Raw genomic sequence first — 27,678 nt, 5'->3', positions numbered from 1 at the left:
GTCTCAAAAAATAAATTTAAAAAAAGGCCAGGCAGGCCGGGCGCGGTGGCTCACGCTTGTAATCCCAGCACTTTGGGAGGCCGAGGCGAGCGGATCACGAGGTCAGGAGATGGAGACCACGGTGAAACCCCGTCGCTACTAAAAAAAAAAAAAAAAAAAAAATACAAAAAAAAGGCCAGGCATGGTGTAATTGGACTGTGGTCCCAGGAGATGGAGGCTGCAGTGACCTGAGATCACACTGCTGCACTCTAGTCTGGGCAACAGAGACCGACCCTATCTCAAAAAATTAAAAAGTTAGGTGAGGCCGGGTGCTGTGTTACACCTGTGGATTACACCTGTAATCCCAGCACTTTGTGGGGCTGAGGCAGGCAGATTGCTTGAGGTCAGGGGTTCCAGACCAGCCTGGCCAACATGGCAAAACCCTGTCTCTACTAAAAATACAAAAATTAGCTGGGCGTGGTGGCTCACGCTTGTAATCTCAGCTACTCGGGAAGCTGAGGCAGGAGAATCACTTGAACCCAGGAGGCAGAGGTTGCAGTGAGCCAAGATCACACCATTGCACTCCAGCCTGGGCGACAGAGTGAGACCCCATCTTAAACAAACAAACAAAAAGTTATAAATGGTATTCCATTAGGCACTTGCACCGTGATTAGAATTACAGCACAATTCTTGCAGTAGCAAAGATGTTATAAAAACTCGTTCAAAAAGCATACGTGCTTCTGTGGTGGTGTTTTACAGCAGTCTTGACACGGAGACATTTGTCAGCCAGGCCAGGTGGGAGCGCCCGTGGCTGCTCCAGGAGGGTGATGGGAGGGCTGGTCCCATGCGGGGGGTCCATGCTGCGTCCACCGCTAGGGCTGTGGCTGCTGTGCAGCTCACCCCAGAGGGGCTGGGATAGCTGGGCGTGGGCTCCCAGGAGCTGACTGAGGTCCTACCCAGTGTGACGGGGCCTTTTCCTCCCTGGGACCCTGGTGTTCTCAGGTGGTACACTGGGGTCTGGAAGGGAGGGAGATGGAGACACAGGTCGAGGTTGGGTATACACGCCCACCTTCTCCCCCGGGATAGACGCTGTGGGTGTCCAGAGCTGCAGGATTTGCTCCATTTGTGAAGTGCCCTCCTGGAGTCCCGAGGGGTAGTGTGGTTACACCTGCAGTCCCCAGACGGCAGGGGCTGGCCTCGGAGCCCCTCCTGGGAGCTGTGCAGCCCGGGTTTGGTCGCATTTCTCAGACGCCCCTGCCTTGCTGTTACAGACAGCCAATGGGAACGTGGAGGCCAAAGTGGTGTGCTTCTACCGGAGGCGGGACATATCCAGCACCCTCATCGCCCTGGCCGACAAGCACGCAAGTGAGTCCGGCCTTCCCTGGGGTGCCGCCTGGCGGGAGGGTCGGTCGGCTGGGGGGGCTGGCGGGCTCCTTCCCTAGGGCCCATCCTTGGCGTCCTGGCCTTGTGGGGCCACCCTCTGCCCACCTCGCTCTGGCCTCTTTTTCTCCCTTCCACAGTGGGCGGGGGTGTCCTGGCTCCGTTTCCTCGAGGGCTGGGTTAATGAAGTCCTCGCAGGCCCCCCGGAGTGGTCTGCTTCTCACTGGCATCCTCTGTGAGCTTGTCATGCGGTGTGGCTGGGTGTGAGCATCATTGATCGAGGCTTCTTTTTCCCTTTTATGACGACTTCTGGAGACTTTTCAGGCTGGTGGGACCCTGCTGCCCGCACCTGCCAACGTCTCTCTCTTTTTAATTTTGCGAAGAGGCTTCTGTTGGCATTCCGAGTAGTGTTTTCAGGAAAGCAGTCCTCTCCTTATTCTTTACGATTCAAACCCAAGTTTAGTAACTTGGCTGGGAGGGGCTGCTGTGGCCAGCACAGTGTGTGGGAGGAAGCCACTGGCTGCATGGGAATGCTCTCAGCCTTGGGGGCCCAGCTTCTGCCCCGGGAACAGGTGCTCACAGGTGGTGGGGTCTCCTGCGCTGGGGGACGTCGACTTCAGAGCCAGGAGCCAGAGGCACCCCCACGCCCTCCACACGCTACTGACACAGGGCCTGCCGGGCTGGGCCCCACCTGCACCAGACACAGTGTGGTGTGGGCCCACTGAGGCCCTTCATGTGTCGGTGGGGGCAGGCGTGAGGGGCGTTTTTGGCTTCCGCTCTGACACATCACCTGGGGTGGGATCTGAGCCCAGGCTGAGGCTGTGGTCTGTAGGGTGACATTTTCTGGGTCTGTAGGTGAGGCATGTGACTGCCCGGGTACCCGTGTTGCTGGGGTGGGCCAAGGTCCCACCTGTAGCCTCCCACGACCCCTAATGGGGTAAGGTCCAAGGACTGTGGATTGGCGGTGGGTCAGGTGGGAGGACCCTGGCATCTTCTGCCCCCGTCCCAGCGCTGTGGGTGAGGGGCAAGAAGTCAACCCAGGCAACCTCCCCCTGCCCTGGGAGGGGCTTAGGGACAGGACAGACCATCCTGCCACCGATGCCTTGTTCCTGAGCCTTTGCTGGGAGTCGGCCAGGGCAGGCGCGTGTGGAAGGAAGGTGTCCCTTAGCCCCACTGCCTTGCCCACCGGACAGCTGGGACCTTTCCTCAGCACCCAGTGGATGCGGACGTGAGCTGCCCTGGGTCAGTGCAGCTGGGCTGGGCCCCCGAGCCTGGGTCCACTCTGGACACTTTGCTGAGGGGCCTATGGCTGGCCCAAAGGGAGCTGCCAGTTGACCATGGGCTTTCTCTGGCTTTGTGAGGAACTGGAACCTCCTAGCTGCTCAGAGGAGGGGAGCCTTCAAGGTGGGGCATGGTGATCCTTGACCTCTGACCCCAAAGCCTGTGTACTCCACTGCTGCACTCGGCGGCTCCAGGCACCAAGGAGGAGAGCTGGGGATGTTGAAGGTCCACAGGCTACACGTTGTGGAGGGGCGTTTGGTGCGGCCCTTGGCCCTGCAGGTGCTGGGTGCCAGCCAGCAGCACAGCTAGCAGTTCTTGGTGTCGGAGGCTGGCCTATGTCGACTCTGCAGGGCTGGCCCGCTGGAGAAGCAGCAGTGGGGAGCGGGCTGGCCTGCTGGAGAAGCAGTGCCCAGGCTGAGTGGCCGCAATGTGGCCCTGCCAGTCTGTGTGGCCTGGGGAGTCAGGCGCCACCGTTGAGTTGGGCATGTTTATGGCTGGCCCAGGGTGGATCCTGTTTCTGTCCACTAGCACCTGGGGGCACAGTGTCCCTGCTCCAGAGAGTCTGTATCAGTGGTTTTTGAGGGTACTGTGGCCCCTTGGCTGAGGTTCTGCTCTCAGACGCCCCAGAGGATGGCCTTTTGCTGGAAGAGCCCCAGAAGGGGACTCCAGACATAGCGTGATTGGAGGTATCAGAGGGCAGGTTTTCCAGAAGGGCCCCGCTGGGGCTGATGGGACTGGGCAGAGAGCAGTGTCCCAGCTCGAGCACTGGCCCCCCAGGTACACAGCACAGCCCCTTTGGACAGGGCTCCCTGGAAAGCTGCGTGGCGGCCCCTCTGCAGGGCGTTCCTGTGAACTGAGAGCCCAGCTGCAGGGAGCAGGCGTCATGGGTGATGGGTCTGCCGCTGGTCCAGGGGCTCGGAGCACGGCCCCACTCTTGCCTGGCGGCTGGGCCTTGCGGTGATCCTGCAGGGCCCACACCCCCCGGGGCTGTGTCCATCTGTGCGTTTCTCCTGCTCCTCTGTGAGCTCATGGCAGCCAGGGTGAGGCCCCCAGGTGATCCCAGGGACAGGTGTGAGGACATTCTGGGAGGCCTCTGGCTCTCCCACGTCACTGCCTCCACCCAGCCCCTGCTGGGGCGTCCAGCCCACAGTGCAGGCCTCAGGGTGGAGGGTAGACACCCGCCAGGCTGCACTGTGGCCCCTGCGGCAGAGAAGCCCTCCCCCCGGCAGGGCCTGTGAGCACGAAGCCTTTCTCACGACAGAATGACAGGGAGAGGGGAACGCCCCTCCTCAGAGCCCCCCAGAGCAGGGCGTGGGGGCCCTGGAGACCACAGCCAAGAGTGGGAGTGAGGGCACAGCCTGGTCTCATGCTCGGGTGTATCCAGGGTCTGAGGGAGGGTTCAGAGTGTGAGGGGTGCCGCGTACACTAGCCAGCCCCACGTCCTGCCTGGGTGTTTCTGCCTGTTGAGGGTCTCCTGAGGAGCTGTAGGTCCACCTCGCCCACATCTCCGACAGGCTGCAGCACGGAGCCCTGTTCTGCTGACCGGGACACTGGTGAGATGGGAGTCTCGGAGCCGCTGTGGGCTTCTGTCCAGGCTGGGTCGGTGCTCTGATGGGGCCTGGCATAGGGCGGGCGTGAACAAAAGCCTCCGGTCTGGGGCTGGTGATGTCTGAGTTCAGGGTGCAGTTTGCTCGTGGGCCCCCAGAAGTGGGAGCGAGTGAGATGTGTTGGCCTGGGATGCTGGGACTGGGACTGTCCTGCTCGGCCCTGCCCTGTTCTATGGACCGGGAGGAGGTGAGGCTCAGCCGGCAGACACCCCAGGCTTCTGAGGCCCAGATAGGGCCCCCCCAGAACACGTCCAGCATGGCTGCTCCCAGCTCAGTCTTAGCTGTTGGCGCCTGGGAGTGCCCAGAGGAGCCAGGACTTCCTGCAGGCACCACAAGGGGGCCTCAGAGAGCGAGCAGCCCGGCTGGCCGTGGTCCGGTCTGGGGACCTTGGGCTCAGAGAGCCGGCAGGGTGCTGAGCGGGATGAGTGGCCCACTGGCGGCCGGTGCTGGGCGTGCGAGGGGCGGTGGGGGGAGCACCACTGCACACCCCCATTTTGGGTGTTATAAGAACCCTACTTGGGTTCCTAGCACAGGGCAGGAATCCCCATGCTGCTGGCCCGTGCCCGGCCCCGGCCTCGTCTGGACAGCCGGTTCTGGGAAGCCCCAGTGGAGTGGGGGCAGGGGTGGGCACTGGACAGGGGCCCTCCACAGCCAGGCTTGTCTGGGCTCTTCCCAAAGAGGCTTGGCACTGGGTGGGTGGGCAGCCAAAGTGGGGGGACGTTGAGGCCCAAATGATCTTCAACCGGGTGGTCTTCACGCCCCACCGGGAGGCCTGTGGCCCCCGTTCTGCCCTGCCCCCTGGCGGCACAGCCCTCGGTCCGGGCCCTGGGCAGGGAGCAGGCTGCTGCCCTGCGCTGACCATGCTGCCGGGTGCTGTCTGTCTGTTATATAGCCCTGTCAGTCTGCTATAAGGCCGGACCGGGGGCGGACAACGGCGAGGAAGGTAAGAGCCAGCCTCCGCAAGGAGGGCGTCCTCCTGTCTGTGTCCCTGGGCTGGGGGCGGCAGCGCCGCTGAGGGACAGAGTTTGGGCAGGCCGCCTGCATGCCTGTGCCCTGCGCCCGGCCGGCCTGGCTGAGGAGGGGCCCTCCCTTGCGTCCGGCCCACAGCCCAGCCTTGGTGCGGCCCCGGCCTGAGGGTGACCTGCTGGTGTGGGAGGTCTGTGGTGGGCTGTATGGGGCTGTCTGGCCACGAGATGGGGACAGACAGAGGGCGGCTGCCCCTCGCCCTCCTGGCCTGGGCACTTGGTAGCCGCCGGCTCCCCTGCTCCTCTTGCTCTTGCCTGCTGCTTCTGGGGCTGGCCTGGACCTTGTTCTGCCTCCTCCTTCCATCTTCATGCCCTGGGGAATCTGGGCCTTTAGGGTGCCTGGACTTAAAGGGCACGTGGGCACCAGGGTGTCTGCAGGGGTACCTGCCAAGGAGCCGCTGGGCCGCCATAGGGTGGGGCAGTGGGACAGCGTCTGGCAGCAGGAGGAGGCGCGCCTCCCAGGACTGGGCCTCCTGCGTGCTGGCGCCAGGTGGGGCCGGTGGGGTGGGCCTTGGTCTGGCAGTGCGCGTCTGCCGCGGTGCTGACGGGCTCCTTGTCCTTCAGGGGAAATAGAAGAGGAGATGGAGAATCCGGAAATGGTGGACCTGCCCGAGAAACTAAAGCACCAGCTGCGGCATCGGGAGCTGTTCCTCTCCCGGCAGCTAGAGTCCCTGCCCGCCACGCACATCAGGTAGCCCCCAGCAGCTCCCGCCCTGGGCCCCTCGGGCTGCCCTCGCCTTTCCAGCCTGCCCGTCCTTCTCTTCCAGGGGCAAGTGCAGCGTCACCCTGCTCAACGAGACCGAGTCGCTCAAGTCCTACCTGGAGCGGGAGGTGAGGCCCAGCCCGGCCCGGTCTGCTGCAGCCAGTCCCGGGCCACTGTTTCCTCCACCCATGACCTCTGCTGGCCTCCCTCTAGGCCCAGGCCGTTCTGGGGGGAAGCAGGGATTGCGTCCTGACAGTCACTTCCAGGTGTCCTGGTGTGTGGCCGCCCCCACCCTATGCGTCCAGAGTTGTGGGCCAGGAGCTTGGGGCTCTTTCCTCTTGCTGCTGCCACCCAGACAACCAGCGAGGGGAGGTCCCCCTGGGGAGGGTGTGGCTGAGGCAGGTGGGGGCAGGTGGGGGCAGGTGGGGGCAGGGGCCACCTGGGTCTTCGCAGCAGTCTTGGCTGGTCTCTCCTGGGCGGTGGGCAGAAGCCTGGTAGGCCCACCTTGGGGGTCACTGTGATTATATGGTGTTACCGGGTGATTCTTATCTGGGGGTCGCCTGTGATTATATGGTGTTAACCTGCCATATAGCATCCCCCAGGGTGTGACAACCAAAAAATGTCTCCAGACAATGCCATACATCCCTGGGGAGCAGTGTCGCCTGACAGAGAGCGGTGGCACTGAGGCTGCCGTGAGATGCAGCGAACGGGAGAGTTGGGTTTTCTGAGGCCACGTGGGGGCAAAAGCGTCTGGAGCATGTTGGTTCCCTGGAGTGCCTGTCACAGTTGCAGGGGACACCTGCCAAGGGGCAGGCGCATCTCCAGGCCTAGGGCTTGGCCTCCCACAGGCTCTGCTGCCACCTGGCTGGAGTCTTGTGACCTGAACACCCCCAGCGTGTCCAGCCAGCTCAGATGCAGGTTGCTGGATACAGCCCCCGCCCTGCCCATCCTAGGGGGGCTCATCTCTCTGTCGTGGCCATCGCCGCTCTGGCATGGGCTCTGAGGGATCCAGGATGGCCACGGTGTGTCCCAAGCTCAGCCCTGCACTACCCCTGTGGCCCCGGTCCCCATTCCCACCACACAGCCTGGAAACAGGCGTGAAGGGCGACAGTGGCTCAGCTAGGGCTGTGCTCGTGCCCCAGGCCTGAGCTCAGAGTCATGAGCAGGTAGAGAGGAGCAGGCAGGGCTCGGCCTGGGGTCGTAACACATGCCTGGAGCATGGGCAGGGCTCGAACCCTCTCAGGCTGCCAGACCAGCTTCCCAGAAGGCTGAGCCACAACCTGCTGGGCGGGAGCAGAGGCTGTGGGGGTGGCTGTGAACGCTTCCACTCAAGAGTGAGGAGTGCTCTTATTGACAGAGCCACACAGAGAGGGTGAGACTGCAGAAATGTATCTGTGGACACAGAAAATGTTTGTTAGCAAAAAAGGCCCGTGAGGCAGCAGCAGGTGCAGTGACAAGCCTGTCTGCACTGTGCCTGCCCAGAAACGGCTGGGTCCATGCTCACCGGGACAAAACAGGCTGCTCAGGCACCCCGAAACCCTCCTGCTGCACAATGCAGCCTTTCCCCCCTTTTTCTTTTTTTTTTTTTTTTTTTTTGAGACAGTTTCGCTCTTGTCGCCCAGGCTAGAGTGCAGTGGAGCGATCTCGGCTCACTGCAACCTCCGCCTCCCGGGTTCAAGTGATTCTCCTGCCTCAGCCTCCCGAGTAGCTGGGATTACAGACGTGTGTCACCATGTCTGGCTAATTTTTTGTATTTTTAGTAGAAATGGGGTTTCACCATGTTAGCCGGGCTGGTCTCAAACTCCTGACCTTAGGTGATCATCCCGCCTCTGCCTCCCAAAGTGCTGGGATTACAGGCATGAGCCACTGCGCCCGGCCACTTCCCTCTTCTTTCTTGCCTGGGGTTTCTGAACAGCCCCAATATGGGGATTTAATGTAACAGGCTCAGGGTGAGTACACTTAGCACCCAGCAGAAGCTTGTGCCACTGGCCCCAGGGGATCGTGCCCCTGCCTCGCCTCAAATAACCCCCACTGATGAAGTCCTGATAAACACGGGCTCATGTCACAGATAAGCAAGAGTGCAGAAACAGCACACAGCAGTCACAGACACACCCAGGCCCTGGCCAGTGGAGCAGTCTGGCACCAAATAGAAACCACGTGTGTTTATTAATTTAAATAAACAGGCCCGGCGCAGTGGCTCATGCCTGTAATCCCAGCACTTTGGGAGGCCAAGGCCGGGGAAGTCACTTGAGCTCAAGAGTTCAAAAGCAGCCTGGGCATCATAGTGAGACCTCACCTCTAGAAAAGTAAGAAACATCAGCCAGGCGTGGTGGTGCACACTTACTGTGGTCCCAGCTACTCAGGAGGCTGAGGTGGGAGGATTGAGTCAAGAGGCGGAGGCTGAGGTGAATCAAGATCGCACCACTGTACTCTAGCTTGGGTGATACAGCAAGACCCTATCTCCAAAAAAAAAAAAAGATCCAGGCAGAGTAGGAGCTGAGGCTGAGCCTGGCAGCTGGCCTCTGGATAGTTGTGTCAGTTCGAGAGGACGAAGGCCCTGAAGCATGGCTCGTGGTCACACATGGAGCAGGTGTCACGCTGGACTTTAAAGGTAGCTCTGGAAAGAAAAGACGCAGAGTAGCTTTCAGAATAGGAGAGACGAGGAAAGTGGGTAAGGGCTGGAAAAGACGACCCACAGGAATCAGGAGGATGACCTGGCAACGGGAGGGCGATTGGGCACCAGGCACACATGCAGAAGAAAGTGCAGCCCTGGCTGAGGCCAGGTGCTCAGGCTGGGACTCCAGGGCCAGGCCTGGACAGGCCTGCTTCAAAAATCACCAGAACCAGCCCAGTGCAGGACAGCAGGCACACAATGCCAGACAGCAAAAGGTTGGCAAAGGCCATGTCCTGGAAATGCCATCCCAGAGGCAGCCTGGGGGCCCTGGTGTGAGGTGGCCTGAGATGGAGTGCTGGCGGGAAGGGCTGCGCCTGCTGCGCGGGTGGCGGGTGGCGGCTGGCGGCGCTGAGCCTGGTATGCTCCGTAGCGCTCCAGCGGTTGCTGCTCCTCCAAGGTTGTGCCCAGAACTCCTGATTTCTGTTGCTCTTAAAGACCTTGGAGAAGATACATCTTCACATTGCTGCTGCTGATAGGGTGGTTTTGTAGCCGGGTGTGGCACACGCCTGTAGTCTCAACTACTTGGAGGCTGAGGTGGGAGGATCACTTGAACCCAGGAGGCGGAGGCCGCAGTGAGCTGTGATTGCACTGCTGCTCCCCAGCCTGGGCGACAGAGCAAGACCATGTCTCAAAAAAGGAAAATAAGTCAGCCGGGTGCAGTGGCTGACGCCAGTAATCCCAGCACTTTGGGAGGCCGGGGCGGGTGGATCACCTGAGCTCAGGAGTTTGAGACCAGCCCGGCCAACATGGTGAAACTTTGTCTCTAATGAAGATACAAAATATTAGCTGGGTGTGGTGGCGGGCACCTGTAATCCCAGCTACTTGGAAGGCTGAGGCAGGAGAATCGCTTGAACCCGGGAGGCGGAGGTTGCAGTGAGCCGAGATCGCGTCATTGCACTCTAGCCTGGGCAGCAAGAGCGAAACTCTGCCTCAAAAAAAATAAAAAGGCAAATAAGTCATGGTTTTTGGGCTGCAGTCGTATCCACCTTGGCTTGGTAAGGGTTTGTGGAGCCTGGCCCCACCCCTGCAGCTGCTCAGAGGACCCGCCTCTGCTGACCCTCAGCATGTCTCCTCCGTGCAGTGTCACAGGGCAGGTGCATCCCCCGGTGACCCTCGAGGCCCCGCTGTAGGCTCCTCCCAGGCATGGCCGGGAGCTGTGGGGGCTCCTGCGCCCTCCCTCCTGCGCCCAAGTCACCCTGCAGGAACTCTGGGCAAGACCCTCCCAGCAGCCCGGCCGTGCTGACGCCTCTCTGGCCCTCCCAGCAGCCCGGCCGTGCTGACGCCTCTCTGGCCCTCCCAGCAGCCTGGCCGTGCTGACGCCTCTCTGTCTCCTGTGGTGTTTTCCAGGATTTCTTCTTCTATTCTCTAGTCTACGACCCACAGCAGAAGACCCTGCTGGCAGATAAAGGAGAGATTCGAGTAGGAAACCGGTACCAGGCAGACATCACCGACTTGTTAAAAGAAGGTAGGGTGGGCCGCCCTGGGCACGGAGCCCTCTGTCCTGTCCTGTCCTGCCGGGTGACACACTGGGTGAGAGGAGGCTGGGACACAGCCGCCATGTCAGTGACTCATGTGTGACTGGGAGTGGCAGGTGCAGGCCTGGGCTCTGTCCACGCGGGTGATGCGTGTAGGCTGGTGTCCCGGAGTCTTCCTCCACCCACTCCTGGTGGTGTTGGGGTTCTGGGGAAGCCCCAGACCCTCAGGCAGGACGTGGTGATCAGCTGTCCTTGCACAGCGAGACCTGGTTTCCTTCTGGCAGTTGTTTTTCTTTTTCTTTTTTTTTCAGATGGAGTCTCGCTCTGTTGCCCAGGCTGGAGTGCAGTGGGGTGATCTCGGCTCACTGCAGCCTCCGCCTCCCAGGTTCAAGCGATTCTCCTGCCTCAGCCTCCCTAGTAGCTGAGATTACAGGCACCTGCCATCACGCCCGGCTAATTTTTTTATTTTTAGTAGAGATGGGGTTTCACTGTGTTGGCCACGTTGGTCTTGAACTCTTGACCTCAGGCCTCCCAAGGTGTTGGGATTACAGGCGTGAGCCACCGAGTCTGGCCTTGGCAGTTGTTTTTCATTACTTTTTTTTTTTTTTTTGGACAAGGTCTGGCTCTGTCGCCCAGGCTGGAGTGCAGTGGTGCGATCACAGCTCACTGTAGCCTTGACCTCACAGGCTCAGATGATCCTCCCACTTCAGCCTCAGTAGCTGGAACTACAGGCGTGCACCACCACACCCCGCTAATTTTTTTGTATTTTTAGTAGAGACAGTTTCGCCATGTTGCCCAGGTTGGTCTCAAACCCCTGACCTCAAGTGATCTACCTGCCTCGGCCTCCCAAAGTGCTGGGATTACATGTGTGAGTCACTGCACCTGGCCTCGTTACTTTTTTAAAGTTCTTTTTGTCTCCAGAAATTTTCTTCTGTGTGAATCTGCCCACGTTTCTTGTCTTGCCTGTGGGTACCCCACCCTTGAGGCCTGGTGGGGCCGTGGAGCTCCAACACAGTACTCACCCCAGATGCAGGCGGCCTCCCTCCGCCTGGTGCTTCAGCAGCCCTGGTGGGAGGTCCTGGGGCTCACTGTCCCCTTCTCAACCCTGTCCCTCATCTCCCGGCTGGACAAGGCTGCGAGGCTGCCCTCAAGACGCAGGGCTCTGCCCCCGAGGGTCGGCAGGGACTCACATCCCTGCTTCTTGCAGTTGTGATCAAGGTGTTTCGTGGTTGTCCTGTTTTGGTTTGTTTTGAGAGCGGGTCTTGCTGTGTTGCCCAGGCTGGACTTGAAGTCCTGGGCCCCAGCGATCCTCGAGCCTCAGCCTCCCGAGTAGCTGAGGCTGTTTCGTGTTCTTCTTGATTGTCCGTAAGGTGCTGGTGCATCTCACAGGTGGCTGGGGGTGCCACCTTCCCCAGGCAGCTGCGGGCTCCAGCACTGGGCTTGTGGTCCTGCTATATTGCAAGCATCTGTGCTCTGGGAGGTGCTGGGCGGGGGGGGGAAGACCCCCACCTCTCTCCAGGCACACAGGGCACATTGAGGCCTGGGTCTGGGCTTGGGGAGGCCTCTGTGCAGAGGCCTGTGGGTCGGAGCCTGGGGAGGCCGCTGTGCTAGAGCCTGGCCTGTGGGTCTAAGCGTGGGGAAGTCGCTGTGCTGAGGCCTGTGGGTCTGAGTGTGGGGAGGCCGCTCTGCTGCGGCTCGGCCTGTGGGTCTGAGCATCGGGAGGCCGCTGTGCTGAGGCCTGTGGGTCTGAGTGTGGGGAGGCTGCTGTGTTGGGTCTGGGCCTGTGGCCTCCAGGGTGCCCTGCTATCATGCCAGGGTCTCCCAGCCTGGGGCTGTCCTGCCTTTCTGGCCTGGCCAAAGGTGAAGGCCTGGCAGCCGCGCCCAGGTGAAAAGGCAGAGTCCGTGGCTGGGAGACAGGTGAGAAGGCAGATCACATGAGGGCCAGAGCGTGAGGAGCTGTCTCAGGTCAGAGGCCCTCACCTGGTGCATCTGTACCTTCAGCCTGGGGCCGGTGGGCCTGGCAGGAGAATGGGCCTTGAGGTGCCCCCATCTTACCGTGCACACAGGGCTGAGATCCGACCTGGAGAGACCTGGCGGGGTTCTGCAGGGCCTGGGGCGATGGGACTAAGGGTCCACCAGCCTGAGCCAGCTGCAGGAGCCGGCCTCCCCTCTCCACGCTGCCTTCCCCGCTGCCCTGCTGTTCCTTGGCTTTTGGGCCACTGGTGCAAGGACCAGGGATCCCACCAGCTGGTGTGGGGCCGGGACGTGGCTTCCAGAGCCTTCCCCACCTCCGGGAGGCTGTGTCCCTCTTGAGTGATGGAAAATTGCACACTAGTTGTGCACCTGCCTTTAGTGAGTTTGGAATGTCAAAGGGAGTGTGACCGTCATGACCAGTGGTGAGCATACACGGAGGCACCATGGCTTGCGTGGGTCCCACCAAGGCTCAGCTTCTTGGCCATCAGGGAGCTGGGCCCCAGCTTCCCCAGGGTACCCCTGAGCCAGGTGAGGAGTCCACACCAGGCCGAAGACCCCCTCAGCCCGCCTCGCTGGTTCACACAGCCCCAGACCCTAGCTGACCCCGTCCTCACCTCCAGGGCTGTGCGGCGGCCCCTCCCTCTGCGGCACTGCGCTTCCCTGGCTGACCCCGTCCTCTGAGTCTGGCCAGGCATTGTTTCCTAGGGGCCACAAGGCCTAACCTTCCCTGGACACATGGCCCAGGATGCCCGGCCCTCGGGGCAAGGTGTGGGAGCCAGTGCCCCTCAGCGAGGGATAGCGTTTTCTTGGGGACTTTCTGGCCTCAAGAGCTCTCTCCATGCTGGACCTGCAGCCGGGCGCCCCAGTGGAGGCGCCCCGCACTCCGTGGTCCTTGGTCTGGAACCTCGGTGCTGCCCAGGGCTGGAGGGGAGCCGCCTGCAGAGTCTGAGCCTGGCACCCTGCACTGAGCTGTGGAGGCGGCTGAGGGGCAGACAGAGGACAATTGTGGAGCTCTTTCTCCAAGTCCGCCCCCAGGAGTCAGGCTCAGCCAAGCTCAGACACACATTCTCCTGAGGGTGTCTCCCAACACCACGGTCTTGTTTTTTGGCGAGTAAAAGGCTGTTTGGTCAGAAACCCCTCCTGGCCCTGGCCGGTTGCAGGCGTCCGGTGGCCTCTTCACCAGCCTTGAGTTCTCCATCGTCCCAGCTTCCAGAAGACAGGAAACAGCTGGTGCCTCCAGAGGCGCGCCCACTCCCTGGCCCCCGGCTCTGGCTGTGCCAGGCTTAGCAGCAGCTGCCCCACAACCCCCCGGGGTGGAAGAGGGGCCAGAAGGTCCCTGGAGGTGGTGTGCCTGCTGCTGTGACGTGGCAGGGCCCTCTTGCAATAGCACGTGAATCCAAGTATCTCAAAATAAAAAGCTTGGGCCGGGCGCAGTGGCTCACGCCTATGATCCCAACACTTTGGGAGGCCAAGGCGGATGGATCACCTGAGGTCAAGAGTTCGAGACCAGCCTGGGCAACATGGTGAAACCCCGTGTCTACTGAAAATACAAAAATTGGCTGGGCGTGGTGTTGGCGCCTGTGATCCCAGCTACTCAGGAGGCTGAGGCAGGAGAATCGCTTGAACCTGGGAGGCAGAGGTTGCAGTGAGCCAAGATTGTACCACTGCATTCCAGCCTGGGCGACAGAGTGAGACTCCGTCTCAAAAAATAATAATAATATAAATAAATAAATAAAAATGAAAAGCTTGATTTAAATTTACAAACCAACCTTCCCATCTCTTGTGGCCACAGTTCTTGGAGCCCTGCATTTTGGGTGGGCTGGGAGGCCCCTTGCGTGTGCACCTAGCCCCGGGTTGAGAGGCCACTGTGTGCCGAGTGTGCATGTGTGTACCTGTGTGTGCAACAGCCTCCGTCCAGCCTTGCACCCTGGCCTCACCTATGGGGCCCTGCAGCCCTTCCCCCTCCCCATCCCAGCAGCTCCCTGTGCCCAGGGAGGAGAGGCGCGACCCGGCACGCCGGGGGACCCTGTCTCAGAAAGGCCACACTTCCTCCCTGTAGGCGAGGAGGATGGCCGAGACCAGTCCAAGCTGGAGACCAAGGTGTGGGAGGCGCACAACCCACTCACAGACAAGCAGATCGACCAGTTCCTGGTGGTGGCCCGGTGAGTCCTGCTCCTGGCAAGGCCAGCAGCAGGGGTGGTGCCTGGAGCTTCTGTACTCCCTGCCCTGTGGTGGGTGCTGGGGACGTGACAGTCTTGGATCCCATATCCCAACATGAAGCCCATGCGCTGCAGCCCTGAGACCCCCGTTAGCAGTTCCCAGAGAGGCTCGGGAGTGCTGGGCCCAGGCCCTTCGTTAAATAGGAGGGCGGCCCTTTTGGGGGGCAGGCCTGTGTGCCCGCCCACGTGTCCCTAATGGGGCTTTCCCAGGATGAGCCGGAGGCGCTTTCCCACTCCTGGGCCACTGGGAGCAATTGGGCTGGGCCTGGTCAGGGAGCAGAGCAGCTGCAGCCTGGGCAGACCCCTGGGGCAGGGCGAAGGCCAAGGCCCAGGAGAGGACCATGCACCTTCCCTGCCAGCAGCCTGGGAGGTGGAGAAAACCCCAAAAGAAGCCCCAAGGCGTCTGCCAATCTATCTGTATGCCCTCAGTCAGATGCACGTGGGTTCTGGGGTGGGTGCTGGGCCCTACTCCGCAGCCTGGGGCCCAAGACACAAGGAGTCCTCGCCACCTGCGGGCTGCTCCCTGCGATGCCCATGCAGTTTGTCCCTGCTGCCCCTGGCGCCTGGGGAGCGGCGTGCCCGGGGGGAGTCCGTGCTGCCCGTGGCCCCTGGTCCCTGGCGCCTGGGGAGCGGCGTGCCCGGGGGGAGTCCCTGCTCGGCTGACACTGTCGTCATCGCATCTCCTTTCCCCAGCTCCGTGGGCACCTTCGCACGGGCCCTGGACTGCAGCAGCTCTGTCCGACAGCCCAGCCTGCACATGAGCGCCGCGGCTGCCTCCCGAGACATCACCCTGGTAAGTGGGCCCAGGGTGGGACAGCTGAGACCTGGGGTGACCCACGGCCCAGAGTGGCTGCACCCTTCCTCCTACCAGGGCCCAGCACCTGCCCCAGTATTCAGGACCCCTGCAGACGTGCTGTCCCGCCTGGACTGGCCTTTCCTATCCACCCCAAACTCGGCCAGACTGTGCTGAGGGTACAGGGAGGGCCAACAGCAGGGGATCCTTGAGGCACTGAGGGAGGGGGTGCCGTGCCACAGGTGCAGGAAAAGCCACCTTGGCCTGGGTGACCCTGCTGTCTCCTGCCGCAGTTCCACGCCATGGATACTCTCCACAAGAACATCTATGACATCTCTAAGGCCATCTCGGCGCTGGTGCCGCAGGGCGGGCCCGTGCTCTGCAGGGACGAGATGGAGGAGTGGTCTGCATCAGAGGCCAACCTTTTCGAGGAAGCCCTGGAAAAATATGGGAAGGATTTCACAGACATTCAGCAAGATTTTGTGAGTAGCGTGGGTGGCGATGGGGGAGTGGCTGGCCATGCCCATCTCCAGGTGGGCTGCGGGGGTGTGGGGTCCACATCCCACTCTGCCCTGAGGGAGCCTGTCCTGCACCCTGATTCCCTGTGTGGAGCTGCACGAGTTCTGTCTCAGCTGCACTGGGCCGCCATAGTCCCTCCTGTCACACTGGTTCAGCAGACAGGCATGGGGGCGCTGGTGGGGCCTGAGCATAGAGAGCCACGCTGCAGCCACCATTGTGTGATGAGGATAAGCGTCGGCCCAGGTGACGGAGGCCAGGGTATCCTCACGGAGACTTTCCCTTCCTTGCTGCCCCCTTCAGCCCCAGGCTTGGTTTTGCTGTTTTTGACTAAGCTGAACCTCTTGTTTCCTCATGTCCTTGTTTTCTGTCTTAAGTGAGTTTAGCCCAGCAATAGGCCTAGACAGTCTTCATGGTATGGGGTCTCCCTTCTCTGTACCTCCACCTCAGGACCCCCTACCCTCCAACCGTCAGCCTTCCTAAAATACTTTTAATCTGTTAGAAGAGCATCCCCATGTGGAGGTGGTGGGGCCCCCGACCATCAGCCCTGGGGAGGTGGAGCCTGTGGCAGGGCAGGGAGCCCCAAAGGGTTGCTGGTATCTGATGAAAAGCACCATCCAGGCAGCAGCGCACAGGCCAGCACAGCAGAGACTGGAGAAGCATCTGGAATTCGGAAGAAACAAACATGGGGTTGGGTAGGGTGCCTAGACCTGAAGAGGAGGAGGGACGGCAGCCAGCCGTGAGGCTCCCGAGGATGCATCTGCTGGGGGCAGGAGTGCAGCTTTGTGTGGGGGCCTCTGGCCAAGGAGAGAGCTTGGCTGGGCGGGAGGAGTCCCTGAGTGTCCCTGGGGCCAGCAGCCTCTCCAAGGCGGATATGGATCTCTCCAGGCTTAAAAACAAACCAAGATGAGCAGAACATGTTCAGACTAGAGGACGAGGGCTAGAAACGAAATTCACCAACTAGGCTCAGACCAGGGCAGAATTTGAGGGAGACCCTGCTGCACATGGTTCCAGCGGAAGGGAACCCAGTGCTGGGCCCACGTGAGCCTAGTGAGGCAGCACTCGGGGCTGCGGCTGTGGGGCAGTGTCCAGGAGTGGTCTCGGAGGGCTGCAGGGCCGTGTCCGGGTGCGGGGTTGGGGGCTGCGGCTGCGGGGCCGTGTCCGGGCGCGGGGTTGCGGGGTTGGGGGCTGCGGCTGCGGGGCCGTGTCCGGGCGCGGGGTTGGGGGCTGCGGCTGTGGGGCTGTGTCGAGGGAGCAGGCCCCACTCTCCTTCATGCCAGATGCAGTGGACCAGACTGAGGAACTATCTGAACCCTCATTTAATAAGACACGTTTCTTAAATCCATGCCACAGCCCGGGCGTGGTGGCTCACGCCTGTATTCCCAGCACTTTCGGAGGCCAAGGCAGGAGGATCATGAGGTCAGGAGATCAAGACCATCCTGGCCAACATGGTGAAACCCCATGTCTACTAAAAATACAAAAATTAGCTGGGTGTGGTGGCAGGCTCCTGTAGTCCCAGCTACTCAGGAGACAGAGGCAGGAGAATCACTTGAACCCCGGGGGTGGAGGTTGCTGTGAGCCGAGATCGCACCACTGCACTCCAGCCTGGGCGACAGCGTGAGACTCTGTCTCAAAAAAAAATGGCTGAGATGGCCGGGCATGGTGGCTTACGCCTATAATCCCGTTTGGGAGGCCAAAGTGGGCGGACCACTTGAGGTCAGGAGTTCGAGACCGGCCTGGCCAACATGGTGAAACCACGTCTCTACTAAAAATACAAAAATCAAGCAGACGTGGTGAGAGGTACCCGTAGTCCCAGCTACTCAGGAGACAGAGGCAGGAGAATTGCTTGAACCAGGGAGGCAGAGGTTGCAGTGAGCCGAGATTGCACTGCTGCACTCCAGCCTGGGTGACAGCGAGACTCCGTCTCAAAAACAAACAAAAAGGCTGAGATGGAGGCTGGGTTGTCAGTGCCACCTCGGCAAGATCTCGACCTTGACCCTGTGCCAGCTCCTCTTCCCCTGGCGTCACTGTGTTTTGGCACCTGGCGGGGGGACCCGCTTCATCAGCTGCCCTCCGCTTCTGCCTACCAGCAGGGGCCTGGCCTCCATGCACCAAGCACACCTCACCCTCCGGCCTCCCGCCCCCTCTGTGGCCTTCTGGCCGCAGCCCTGCCCCTGCCTGCGTGGCGTGCCTGCCTCCTGCCCCTTCCTGCTTGTGTGACACGCCTCCTCCCACCCAGCTCCCGTGGAAGTCGCTGACCAGCATCATTGAGTACTACTACATGTGGAAGACCACCGACAGATACGTGCAGCAGGTGAGCCCGCCCGCCACTCAGTGCCCGGGGTGTGCCGCCTCCGCGTCCTGCGCCCCATCCTCTCCTAGCAGGTGGGCGTGCACTGCTGCAGCAGGAGGGGAAGGAAGGCTCCTGCGTCCCTGGCCCGGCTCTCCTCTCTATGGCGCTCTCCTCTCCATGGCGCTCTCCTCTCCATGGCGCTCTCCTCTCCATGGCGCTCTCCTCTCCATGGCGCTCTCCTCTCCATGGCGCTCTCCTCTCTATGGCGCTCTCCTCTCTGTACCCTCCAGCCTTCTGCACAGCAGCCGCAACCTGGGCCTCCCCGCTGACCTCTGATCTTCTCTTTTGTTTTAAGAAACGCTTGAAAGCAGCTGAAGCTGAGAGCAAGTTAAAGCAAGTTTATATTCCCAACTAGTAAGTGTGCCCTCACAGCCGTTGTCCTCGTGGCCCTGGGGGCCAGGGAGGGTGGGCATAGGGTGCTGGGGCCAGGCGGGTCCCAAGGAAACTCAGGCTCAGAGGCTGGGAAAGTTGGGGCAGCCCCCGGGAGGGTGGCACAGGGCTGGGGGGCTCTGGCTGCAGACACAATGGCCATGTCTCTGTCGTCCTGGCCTCCTGGTCAGTAAGGGGGCATTGGGATTCCAGCCCACACTGCCAGGGTTCAGTCCCTGAGCTGGGCTCCATGCTAGGGGGAGCATGGGGGCCTGGAGAATGGCTCAGACCTCAGCAGGGGCTCCCAGGAACTGAAAGGGAGAAAGGAGGATCCCTGCCGAGGCCGAGGGGTGCGAGGACGTGCTTCTGGCCGAGGGGTGGTCAGCCACGTTGCGTGCCGGGCAGATGGGCCCCCGAGATTCATGCTCCTGCAACTCCTCTCTTCTCTCCTTTCCCTCTTTAAGTAACAAGCCAAACCCGAACCAAATCAGCGTCAACAATGTCAAGGCCGGTGTGGTGAACGGCACAGGAGCGCCGGGCCAGAGCCCTGGGGCTGGCCGGGCCTGCGAGAGCTGTTACAGTAAGTGCCCTGGATGGCCGGGGGCGCACTGCACGCCCGCCTGTGGGCCGTGGTGCCTGCGTTGGCCCCGAGGGCTCCAGCATGGCCCAGCCTGCGAGGGGCCCACTGATGATGGGGGGCTGCATCCCAGGGCTGTGGTTGGGAGAGCCTTGGGGAACATGCGGGCGTGCCTGGCGGGTGGGGGCGGCCGGCGCGGGGGTGGCGGGGAATACTCTGACATCGCTGGTTCTGCTTAAGAATCCGTCTATTTCCAACTTTGTTGTCCGTAGCCACACAGTCTTACCAGTGGTATTCTTGGGGTCCCCCTAACATGCAGTGTCGTCTCTGCGCATCTTGTTGGACATATTGGAAGAAATATGGTGGCTTGAAAATGCCAACCCGGTTAGATGGAGAGAGGCCAGGACCAAACCGCAGTAACATGGTAAGGGGGGGGACACCCGCCCTGCCTGCCGTGAGCGTGTCGGCCGCGCGGGTCCTCAGCCCCCGGTCATGGCGCTGTGTCGGGGCGGTTGCGCCCCCTTCCGCAGAGTCCCCACGGCCTCCCAGCCCGGAGCAGCGGGAGCCCCAAGTTTGCCATGAAGACCAGGCAGGCTTTCTATCTGCACACGACGAAGCTGACGCGGATCGCCCGGCGCCTGTGCCGTGAGATCCTGCGCCCGTGGCACGCTGCACGGCACCCCTACCTGCCCATCAACAGCGCGGCCATCAAGGCCGAGTGTGAGTCCTTCCAACGCCCCGCTTACTCTGTTCCTGCAGGTGGTGGGGAGGGAACAGCAACCTTGGGGCCCAGCCTGTAGCCCCACTGGGAGTTCTGATCTCAGGGAGCCCCACGTCCTCCTCGGTGCTGACATGGCCAAGCCCAGTGAGGGCTCCCAGGTCAAGGCGCAGGCAGGGTCCCGTGCTCCCCTGGGGATGCCCCACCCCTCACACTGTGTGGTACCCCGCAGGCACGGCACGGCTGCCCGAAGCCTCCCAGAGCCCACTGGTGCTGAAGCAGGCGGTGCGCAAGCCGCTGGAAGCCGTGCTTCGGTATCTTGGTGAGCAGCCAGGCGCGATGGGGGCTCCTAATGCTGCCTGCAGGTGGCTTCTGACCCAAGCTCATGCACTGGCGCTCCCAGCCTTCTCTAGCTGGGAGCTCCTGGACAGCCCCCCAGGGCCTGGAACTGTCTTTTTGGGGTACTCTGCACCGTGCCAGGCTCAGGCAGACCCACTAGGACCCAGGCTGCTCCCTGCTCCTGGGGTCGTGATGGGGCCCAGTGCGGAGTGGCGGCAGCCTTGTCTTCTGCGGGGCCAGCCTCCTCAAGGCACACCCAGGGGGCTTCCCTGCCAGTCTCACTACCCTGTTCCCTGTGTTCTGATCGTCCCTGGGGCCTGAGGGTCTGGAGTTTAGGCGGTGCACACCGCTGCCTGTAATACCACTAAGACAGGGTCGCACCTGCTGCCTGCAGGGAGTATACTTCCTGAGCTACACCCACTCCACAGGGGCAGCACTCAGGCCTCTGTAGGCCCTCGGCAGAGGGAGGTGCACACCTGGCAAGCAGCCTCAGGCGGGGGTTCCCTTGCCTTTGAGCGTCTGAGGACACCCGAGAACCTCAGCCGGCTACCCTGGCCCAGCCAGAAGCAGCTTGCTGGCTGGGCCAGACATTTGTGGTGGCGGTGGAGGGGGGGCCTCCCCCATTTGCTGGGCTCGAGTGGGCTTGTGCATCTGCCCTCCAGACACAGGGTGACTGTCCTGAGAAGGACATTCCAGAGCCATGAGCCAAGTGTGCTTTGAGATTCAAGTGGCTTTGGCATTGCTCCCTGTTTGGGGTCGTGGCCCCTGTCCTGTGGGAAGAGGTGGCTGGTGTCAGGGCTGGTCCTCGGCAGCTGTGTCCCTGGCCAGGCTGGCTGGATGGTTGGTTCACTGACCAGCAACCAGCCCTCTACTGGCAGCTCCAGGGGCCTGGATATGGGGGCTGTTTAATAGGTGTGCTGTGCTCACGGGCCTGTGTATGGATCCTGTTGCCCAGGGGCTGAGGGGCCTGGCCCCTGCCAGGTGGTCTCCCTGCTCTCTGGGGTGCACTGGGGTGCAGGACTGGCCTGGGGTGCGGGACTGGCCTGGGGTGCGGGACTGGCCTGGGGTGCGGGACTGGCCTGGGGTGCGGGACTGGCCTGGGCACACGCCTTGCCGAGGGCACTCGGTGCTCCTGGGCTCCTGGTTCTGTGGTGGCCTCCCCACTTCCAGCCCAGTCAGGATGGGGCCTCGGGGGTGGGGGCCTCGTGGGGCTTAGTTCCTGGTGGTACCCTGGAACCATGAGGGCTGGAGCCTGGGCCCGCCTGTCCCTCCCCTGCTGGGCAGAGGCGACTCGTTCTGCCTGTGTCACTCCCGGCAGAGACCCACCCCCGCCCCCCCAAGCCTGACCCCGTGAAAAGCGTGTCCAGCGTGCTCAGCAGCCTGACGCCCGCCAAGGCGGCCCCCGTCATCAACAACGGCTCCCCCACCATCCTGGGCAAGCGCAGCTACGAGCAGCACAACGGGGTGGACGGTGAGTGGCCCCCTCGCCCGGTGAGTCTGGGTCTGCCCCGCCCGGTGAGTGTGGCCCTCCCCGCCTGATGAGTCCGGCCCGTCCCCGCCCGGGCACCCGCGGTGCGTGCTGACGCTGTCTTCTCTCCCTCTCTCCCACCCCGGCGCTGCCAGGCAACATGAAGAAGCGCCTCTTGATGCCCAGTAGGGGTAAGGCCTGGGGTCGCGGGCGGGCGCTGCGCCGACCCCGCCCGTGATGCCCGTGCTGTGCTGCTGAGTGTGTCCCCGCGGCGGGCGGCCCAGGGCCCGTGCTTGGGGCAGTCCACGTGAGCCAGGCCACAGCCCAGTCCCCCACGTTCCCCCTGACATCACTGGTCCCTTGGTGAAGACCCCCCGAGCCCAGGCATGTGGCCCTCGGCCCCCTGGCCCCGCGCCCTGTCAGTGGACTGTCCTGGCACGTGTGGCTCTGGCGCCCCCGCCTGCGCTGTCTGCCATCGCGCTGTGACTGCCCGCATGCTGCCAGCCTCAGCTCATGGGGCCGCCCGTGCTGTGCCTGCAATCCTTTCGTGCGCCTGCCAGGCGGGACAGTGGGGAGGGGTGGTCGGGGTGTCTGCGTGGGCCGTGGGCGACTGAGCTTGTACACATTGGCGCCTTCTGTCGGAGGATTGGCTCAGGTGCTCTGTGCCGGTTGCTTGGAGCAGGGGCTGCGGGACCCCAGGCCCCTTGGGGAAGAGCAGATAGGACCAAGCCCAGCATGAGGAGGCCAGGTGTGTGGGGCCCAGGTGTGCACCCAGGCCTGGGCCTCCGGGTGTGCAAGTGCTGGGCCTGCCAGTGTGGATGTGCCTGGAGCCCCTTCCCCAGGCGGCTTTCACTGAGGGTGCTGGCCAGGGCAGCAGGGCCGGTTTGGGGACCTAGAGGTGGATATGGGCAGTGGCCGCCCAGCCCAGCCAGCCCTGTCCCCTCGGGGCATTCTCTCGAGGCTGCTGGGTGTCCTGGTAGGCACGTCCCGTGGGGTCAGCACGCCGGCTGCAGCGCAGGGTGGGCCTGAGATCGGGTGCCGGGCTCCCCCATCTCCACCTGTCTGGACCACACACCCCTGGCCTGTCCGTGCAGCTTCCTCCCGACAGCCCTTGGCGGTGTCTCTGTCTCGGCCCCAGCCCCCGCCCTCCTTTCCTGGGGCACCCTCCCAGCCATCTGGTGTTGGGGCTGCTCCCGTTGTCTAGTCCTGGGCCCAGGGCCGGCCCACTCTGGGCTGGCTTTACTTGTCTGTTCCTAATGGCGGGGTGTCCCAGGAACAGCCCCATGAGAGCTGGTAGAAAGAGGAGGGAGTCCTTGTCAGCAAGCATCTTCGAGCTTTTTTGTTTGTTTGTTTGTTTTTTTGAGACAGAGTCTCGCTCTGTCGCCCAGGCTGGAGTGCAGTGGCGCCATCTCGGCTCACTGCAAGCTCCGCCTCCTGGGTTCACGCCATTCTCCTGCCTCAGCCTCTCCGAGTAGCTGGGACTACAGGCGCCCGCCACCACGCCCGGCTAATTTTTTGTATTTTTAGTAGAGACGGGGTTTCATCGTGGTCTCGATCTCCTGACCTCATGATCCGCCCGCCTCGGCCTCCCAAAGTGCTAGGATTACAAGCGTGAGCCACCGCGCCCGGCCATCTTCGAGCTTTTTGTTTTGTTTTGTAAAAAGCAGTTAACCAGCAAGTTACATAAAAGCTTATTTATTCCCATTGAATTTTCCACACCTCACACTTCAGTCCCAGCTGTGCAGTGCTTGTGAGGGAGTACCACCACTTGCCGCCTGGCTGGGCAGGGCCCTGGGCTCAGAGGGGTCAGCCACAGAGGAAGCGCCTGTCCTGACGTGTAGTGGCCAGGACCTGGGCGCTGGAGAGGGGCCGGCTGGGTGAAGACGGCTCCTGGGGGCATTGGCACACACGAGATGGGGTTTCTGTCCAGCCTGGGTAGGCGTGAGCTGAGCTTGAGCGAGGGCCCGGCCATTTGCCCGTGCAGCCTGTTGCGCTGTCCCCACCTGCGGGGCCTGCAGACGGGTGCGTGTGGCCCACTAACCTAAAGCGTGTGTTTTCTTCCCTCTGCTGTCCACCGCTCTGGTAGGCACTTACCTGGGTAAGTAGTTTTTGTGCTATTGGCCAGCCCTGGGCGCTGGGCCTTGGCTTGTGGCAGGTGCCCTGAGGTATGGCTGTTCCTGCTCGGGAGCGCTGCAGATCAGGCACCTGGGCCCCCACTGACCCTGCCCGGCAGAGCTAAGCACACTGGTAGAAAAAGGCTGACCCAGGGCTCCAGAGCCCCAGTTGGCCCCCAGGGGAGTGCCCCAAGTTAGGAGGCAGCTGCAGGTAGGGAGGGGCTGGACAGGCCCCTTGTATTCCTTAAGAGACGGGCCTCAGCTAAGCAGCATTTTTGGAGCTGGCAGGTTGCTCCAATGCCCCTGGGCCCTGGCACCTGACTGAGTTGAATATGACGTTCTGTCCTCTCTGAGCTGGTCCTGCTGGGAGCCGAGCCATCCTGGGACCAGCTCCCACATACACACACCCACACTCACAGGCAGGGCAGTGGGGGAGGGCAGTGGGGGAGGGCAGCGGCAGTCCTGGGCCTAGCTGGGGGTGACCAGGAGCATGGACCCTGCTTCTTGGCCCAACTCCCGCAGTGCCCCTTGGGCTCCTCACCCTGCACTGTGGGAAGTCAGAGGCCTCTGGCACCCCATCCCCAAGCACATGCCAGGGTGGCTGGGGCCCAGCCGGGGCAGTGGGTGGTGACCTATTTCTGGCCGGGGCTGGCAGCTCTCTCAGAGCCTTAGGAAGTAGCTTGGCCTCCTGGTGGGGCAGTGCCAGCCACGGCGTGGCTGCCCTGCAGAGGGGCTTGTGCCACTTCTGGACTGACAGCCTTGCAAGGCTTCGCTTGTCTCAGCACGGCAGGCAAGTGGGTGGACAGCCCCAGCCCCTGTGCAGGGAGGTGGCTGTCAGGTCCGAGGTTCCTGGCCTCCTGCCTGGAGCCCAAGCCAATGTGTCTCTTGCTGGCCAGAGAGCTGTGGGGCCACCAGGCGGCCCAGGACCCGGGGAGGCGAGGCCCCACGTCCCCCAGGCCCATCCTGGGTGTGGGCTATGGCTTGGTTGGCGGATGGCCCTGGCCCATTATCCCGAGGTGGCTGAGCCCACGGTGGGTGGTGGGAGTGCAGGACGCACTCTTCTCGGGGCCTCATCTCTCTCCTCCATTTCTCATCAGGTCTGGCAAACCACGGACAGACCAGGCACATGGTAAGAGGAACAGCCCATGATGGGGTACGGTGTGCTCACCCGTGAGCTCTCTGGGGTGTTGGGAAGAGGCCTGGCCAGCCCTGCCAGGTGCCACGTGGAAGCTTCCAGGAGGCCTGGCAAGACCAGAGGGGCTGCATGTGGGGGCCATGGCCCCTGTGCCAGGCCCAGTGGTGTGGGGCCGACCAGCCTTCAGGGCTGCCCTTGGCCAGGCTGGGGGTCCATGTAGCCCACTGGGGTGGTGGGGGGTTGGCCAGGCGCAGCACCTTGGCTCGTGGCCCCTCTAGCGGGAGCCCTGCAGGTTGAGGTGGAGCTGGCCCTTGGCTGGCTGCCCAGGAAGCACCCCCCTCTGCAGGGACCAAGCCGGAACCTCCTGCTCAACGGGAAGTCCTACCCCACCAAAGTGCGCCTGATCCGGGGGGGCTCCCTGCCCCCAGTCAAGCGGCGGCGGATGAACTGGATCGACGCCCCGGATGACGTGTTCTACATGGCCACAGAGGAGACCAGGTGGGGCCTTCCCAGGGCAGGCGGGAGGGCTCCGCACAGCGTCCCGGCCCTCACCACCGCCTCTGCCCACAGGAAGATCCGCAAGCTGCTCTCATCTTCGGAAACCAAGCGTGCTGCCCGCCGGCCCTACAAGCCCATCGCCCTGCGCCAGAGCCAGGCCCTGCCGCTGCGGCCACCGCCGCCTGCGCCCGTCAACGACGAGCCCATCGTCATCGAGGACTAGGGGCTGCCCCCACCTGCGGCCGCCCCTGCCCCTCGCCCGCCCACACGGCCCCTTCCCAGCCAGCCCGCCGCCCGCCCCTCAGTTTGGTAGTGCCCCACCTCCCGCCCTCACCTGCAGAGAAACGCGCTCCTTGGCGGACACTGGGGGAGGAGAGGAAGAAGCGCGGCTAACTTATTCCGAGAATGCTGAGGAGTTGTCGTTTTTAGCTTTGTGTTTACTTTTTGGCTGGAGCGGAGATGAGGGGCCACCCCATGCCCCTGTGCTGCGGGGCCTTTTGCCCGGAGGCCGGGCCCTAAGGTTTTGTTGTGTTCTGTTGAAGGTGCCATTTTAAATTTTATTTTTATTACTTTTTTTGTAGATGAACTTGAGCTCTGTAACTTACACCCGGAATGTTCGGATCGTGCGGCCGCGGCCTGGCGGGGTCGGCCCCTTGTCTTTTCAAGTAATTTTCATATTAAACAAAAACAAAGAAAAAAAATCTTATAAAAAGGAAAAAACCAACCGGTCCTTCCCTGTGTCTTTTGTTCCCAGTCCCTCTCCCTGACTCAGGCCCTGGGCCCCCCACCCCCATCGGGCGGCCCTAGGCTGTGGCCCTGCCCTGGAGCCGGAGGCCCCTGGAGAGCCACCCCAGCCTCTGGGCTCTGTTGCTTTCCCACCTGCCCACAGACCTTCCCCTGCAGGGGCCTGGCGTGGTGCCCTCTGCCCTCCACAGGGGGCAGCAAGCGGTTGCAGGGCCCAGCCCCCTTCCCCAGCGGAGCTGTGCTGAAACCATCTGTGCGTCTGTGTCCGCGGCAGTGGTGGGCCCAGGACTGTCTCCCGTCAGGCAGAGCTGGCCCTACCGAAGACCCTGTGGCTTCCCACCAGGGCAGCCAGCACAGCTGGGCCAGCGAGGCCTTGGAGTGCTCCAGCCAGGGGCCCAACCTCCTGGCCATGTAGAGCCTGGCCCCAGCCGTCTGAGGGTTTCTGCCCAGAGCTGTGGCCCCCAAGCAGGTGTGCACTCTCCATAGTGAGAATCTGATTAGATTTCAGCAAGCACATTCTCAGAAATCCTGCTTGGCCCATCCTCCGGCCGGGGACAGGACTTGCAGGCCCAGGGACAGGTACAGGCCGGGCCACCAGAAGGAGGGGTCTGGTGGATAGCCTGGCTCCAGACCACCCTCCTGGCCGTGCTACCTCAGCCGGCCAGGAGGGGTCCGCCCAGGCCTCTCTCAGGGAGAGTAGCTCCTCTGTCTCTCCCCAGAGCTGTGCCTTTGCTCCCCCAGCCCACCCAGGCGCCCTGTCATGTGGAAATCTCAGCCACGGAATTAAAATAGAAACCACTTCTGCTGTCTCCCAGGAGACAAAGATAAGGGGGCATCCTGGCCTCCATGGGAGCCTGTGCTGGGGCCCAGCAGTGACAGGACTAGGTGTCAGGGACTCGGCTGCAGTGCACGGCCCACCCACCCTCCCTGGGCTGCTGGCGCCCCCCCCGCCCAGCCCCCACCAGCCAACTCTAATCTGCAGCCTGCATCCAAGTGACCCCACAGCCTGAGGACTTGTCTGTAGTGCGTCATCAGAGGGCTGGGAAATCAGGCCCCTGACCTCAGGAAGGACACAGCTCCGAGGCCTTTTCCAACCCTGGGGGTCTGGAGAAAGGGAGCAGGGGCTCAGTGAAGACCCCAGCTCCCCTGCCTCCCTTCCCCAGGCCTGGGGCCTGCCTCCCAGTGCTGCCTGCGAGGTTCTGGCCTCAGCGGCTCTTCCACCCGCCAGGGCCTGTCCTTTTCCAGAGTCAACACGTGGGCTGTGAGGTGTCCTAGGTCCTGGGCTCTGTCCCAAGGGCAGGGAGGCCCTGAGGAGATGTGGGGCCCTTTCCCACCCCAGACACCCTCCCCGGCCAGACACCGAGGCTGCAGTGCCCTCACAGGGCCAAGCTCTGGCCACCAGTGCTGGGTGGGGCCTGGGCTGCTTGGGGGTCTAAACCTGGGCTTAGAAATGAGTGGGCACCGGCTGGGGGGAACACTGGCCTTGGTGCCCAGGCCATGAAGGGGTCTCCCAGCTTTGCTGTGTCCTCGTTAGGCCCTTCCCTGCTGATGAGACAGCAGCTTGCTTCCTGTACCAGCAACCCCACAGGGGCCGCGGCTCCCCAGGGCCAGGGGCATCTCAGGGTGGCAAGGCCATCATGCTGTCATGCCTGGAGACCTGTCCTGCCAGCTCCGCTCCACCCTGCTAGGGTCCTCTGTCCACCACTCAGCCCAGCCTGGCTTCCCTGCAGTGGAGCT

The 27,678-nt window shown here is 62.4% G+C and overlaps 1 protein-coding gene across 16 annotated transcripts in view; it reads left to right on the top strand.

The window, feature by feature from the left end:
* MTA1 (metastasis associated 1) overlaps positions 1-25,921 on the top strand; it is a 55,580-nt gene extending 29,659 nt beyond the window's left edge. For 2 of the 16 annotated variants that reach the window (XM_058429266.1, XM_058429267.1), the window contains exons 3-22: positions 1,251-1,344; positions 4,155-4,193; positions 5,140-5,190; positions 5,837-5,963; positions 6,040-6,103; positions 9,997-10,114; positions 14,158-14,260; positions 15,011-15,110; positions 15,404-15,592; positions 17,866-17,940; positions 18,275-18,333; positions 18,813-18,928; positions 19,198-19,349; positions 19,456-19,645; positions 19,876-19,965; positions 21,301-21,453; positions 21,606-21,653; positions 24,662-24,693; positions 25,046-25,197; positions 25,270-25,921. In XM_058429266.1, coding sequence (XP_058285249.1) covers positions 1,251-1,344; positions 4,155-4,193; positions 5,140-5,190; positions 5,837-5,963; positions 6,040-6,103; positions 9,997-10,114; positions 14,158-14,260; positions 15,011-15,110; positions 15,404-15,592; positions 17,866-17,940; positions 18,275-18,333; positions 18,813-18,928; positions 19,198-19,349; positions 19,456-19,645; positions 19,876-19,965; positions 21,301-21,453; positions 21,606-21,653; positions 24,662-24,693; positions 25,046-25,197; positions 25,270-25,420 — 2,103 coding nt within the window. In that variant the 3' untranslated portion in view covers positions 25,421-25,921. Of the gene's footprint in view, positions 1-1,250; positions 1,345-4,108; positions 4,194-5,139; positions 5,191-5,836; positions 5,964-6,039; positions 6,104-9,996; positions 10,115-14,157; positions 14,261-15,010; positions 15,111-15,403; positions 15,593-17,865; positions 17,941-18,274; positions 18,334-18,812; positions 18,929-19,197; positions 19,350-19,455; positions 19,646-19,875; positions 19,966-21,300; positions 21,454-21,605; positions 21,654-23,536; positions 23,549-24,661; positions 24,694-25,045; positions 25,198-25,269 lie in introns of those variants that run through there. The other 14 variants (XM_032179611.1, XM_032179613.2, XM_032179618.1 and 11 more) reach the window with 11 other exon arrangements.
* The last annotated feature ends 1,757 nt before the right edge of the window (positions 25,922-27,678 follow it).

Source organism: Hylobates moloch, unplaced genomic scaffold (genome assembly GCF_009828535.3).
Source record: "Hylobates moloch isolate HMO894 unplaced genomic scaffold, HMol_V3 SCAFFOLD_16, whole genome shotgun sequence".
Classification (NCBI taxonomy): domain Eukaryota; kingdom Metazoa; phylum Chordata; class Mammalia; order Primates; family Hylobatidae; genus Hylobates; species Hylobates moloch.
The sequence above is the reverse complement of the archived record's forward strand: the minus strand, read 5'-3'. Positions and strand labels throughout refer to the sequence as shown.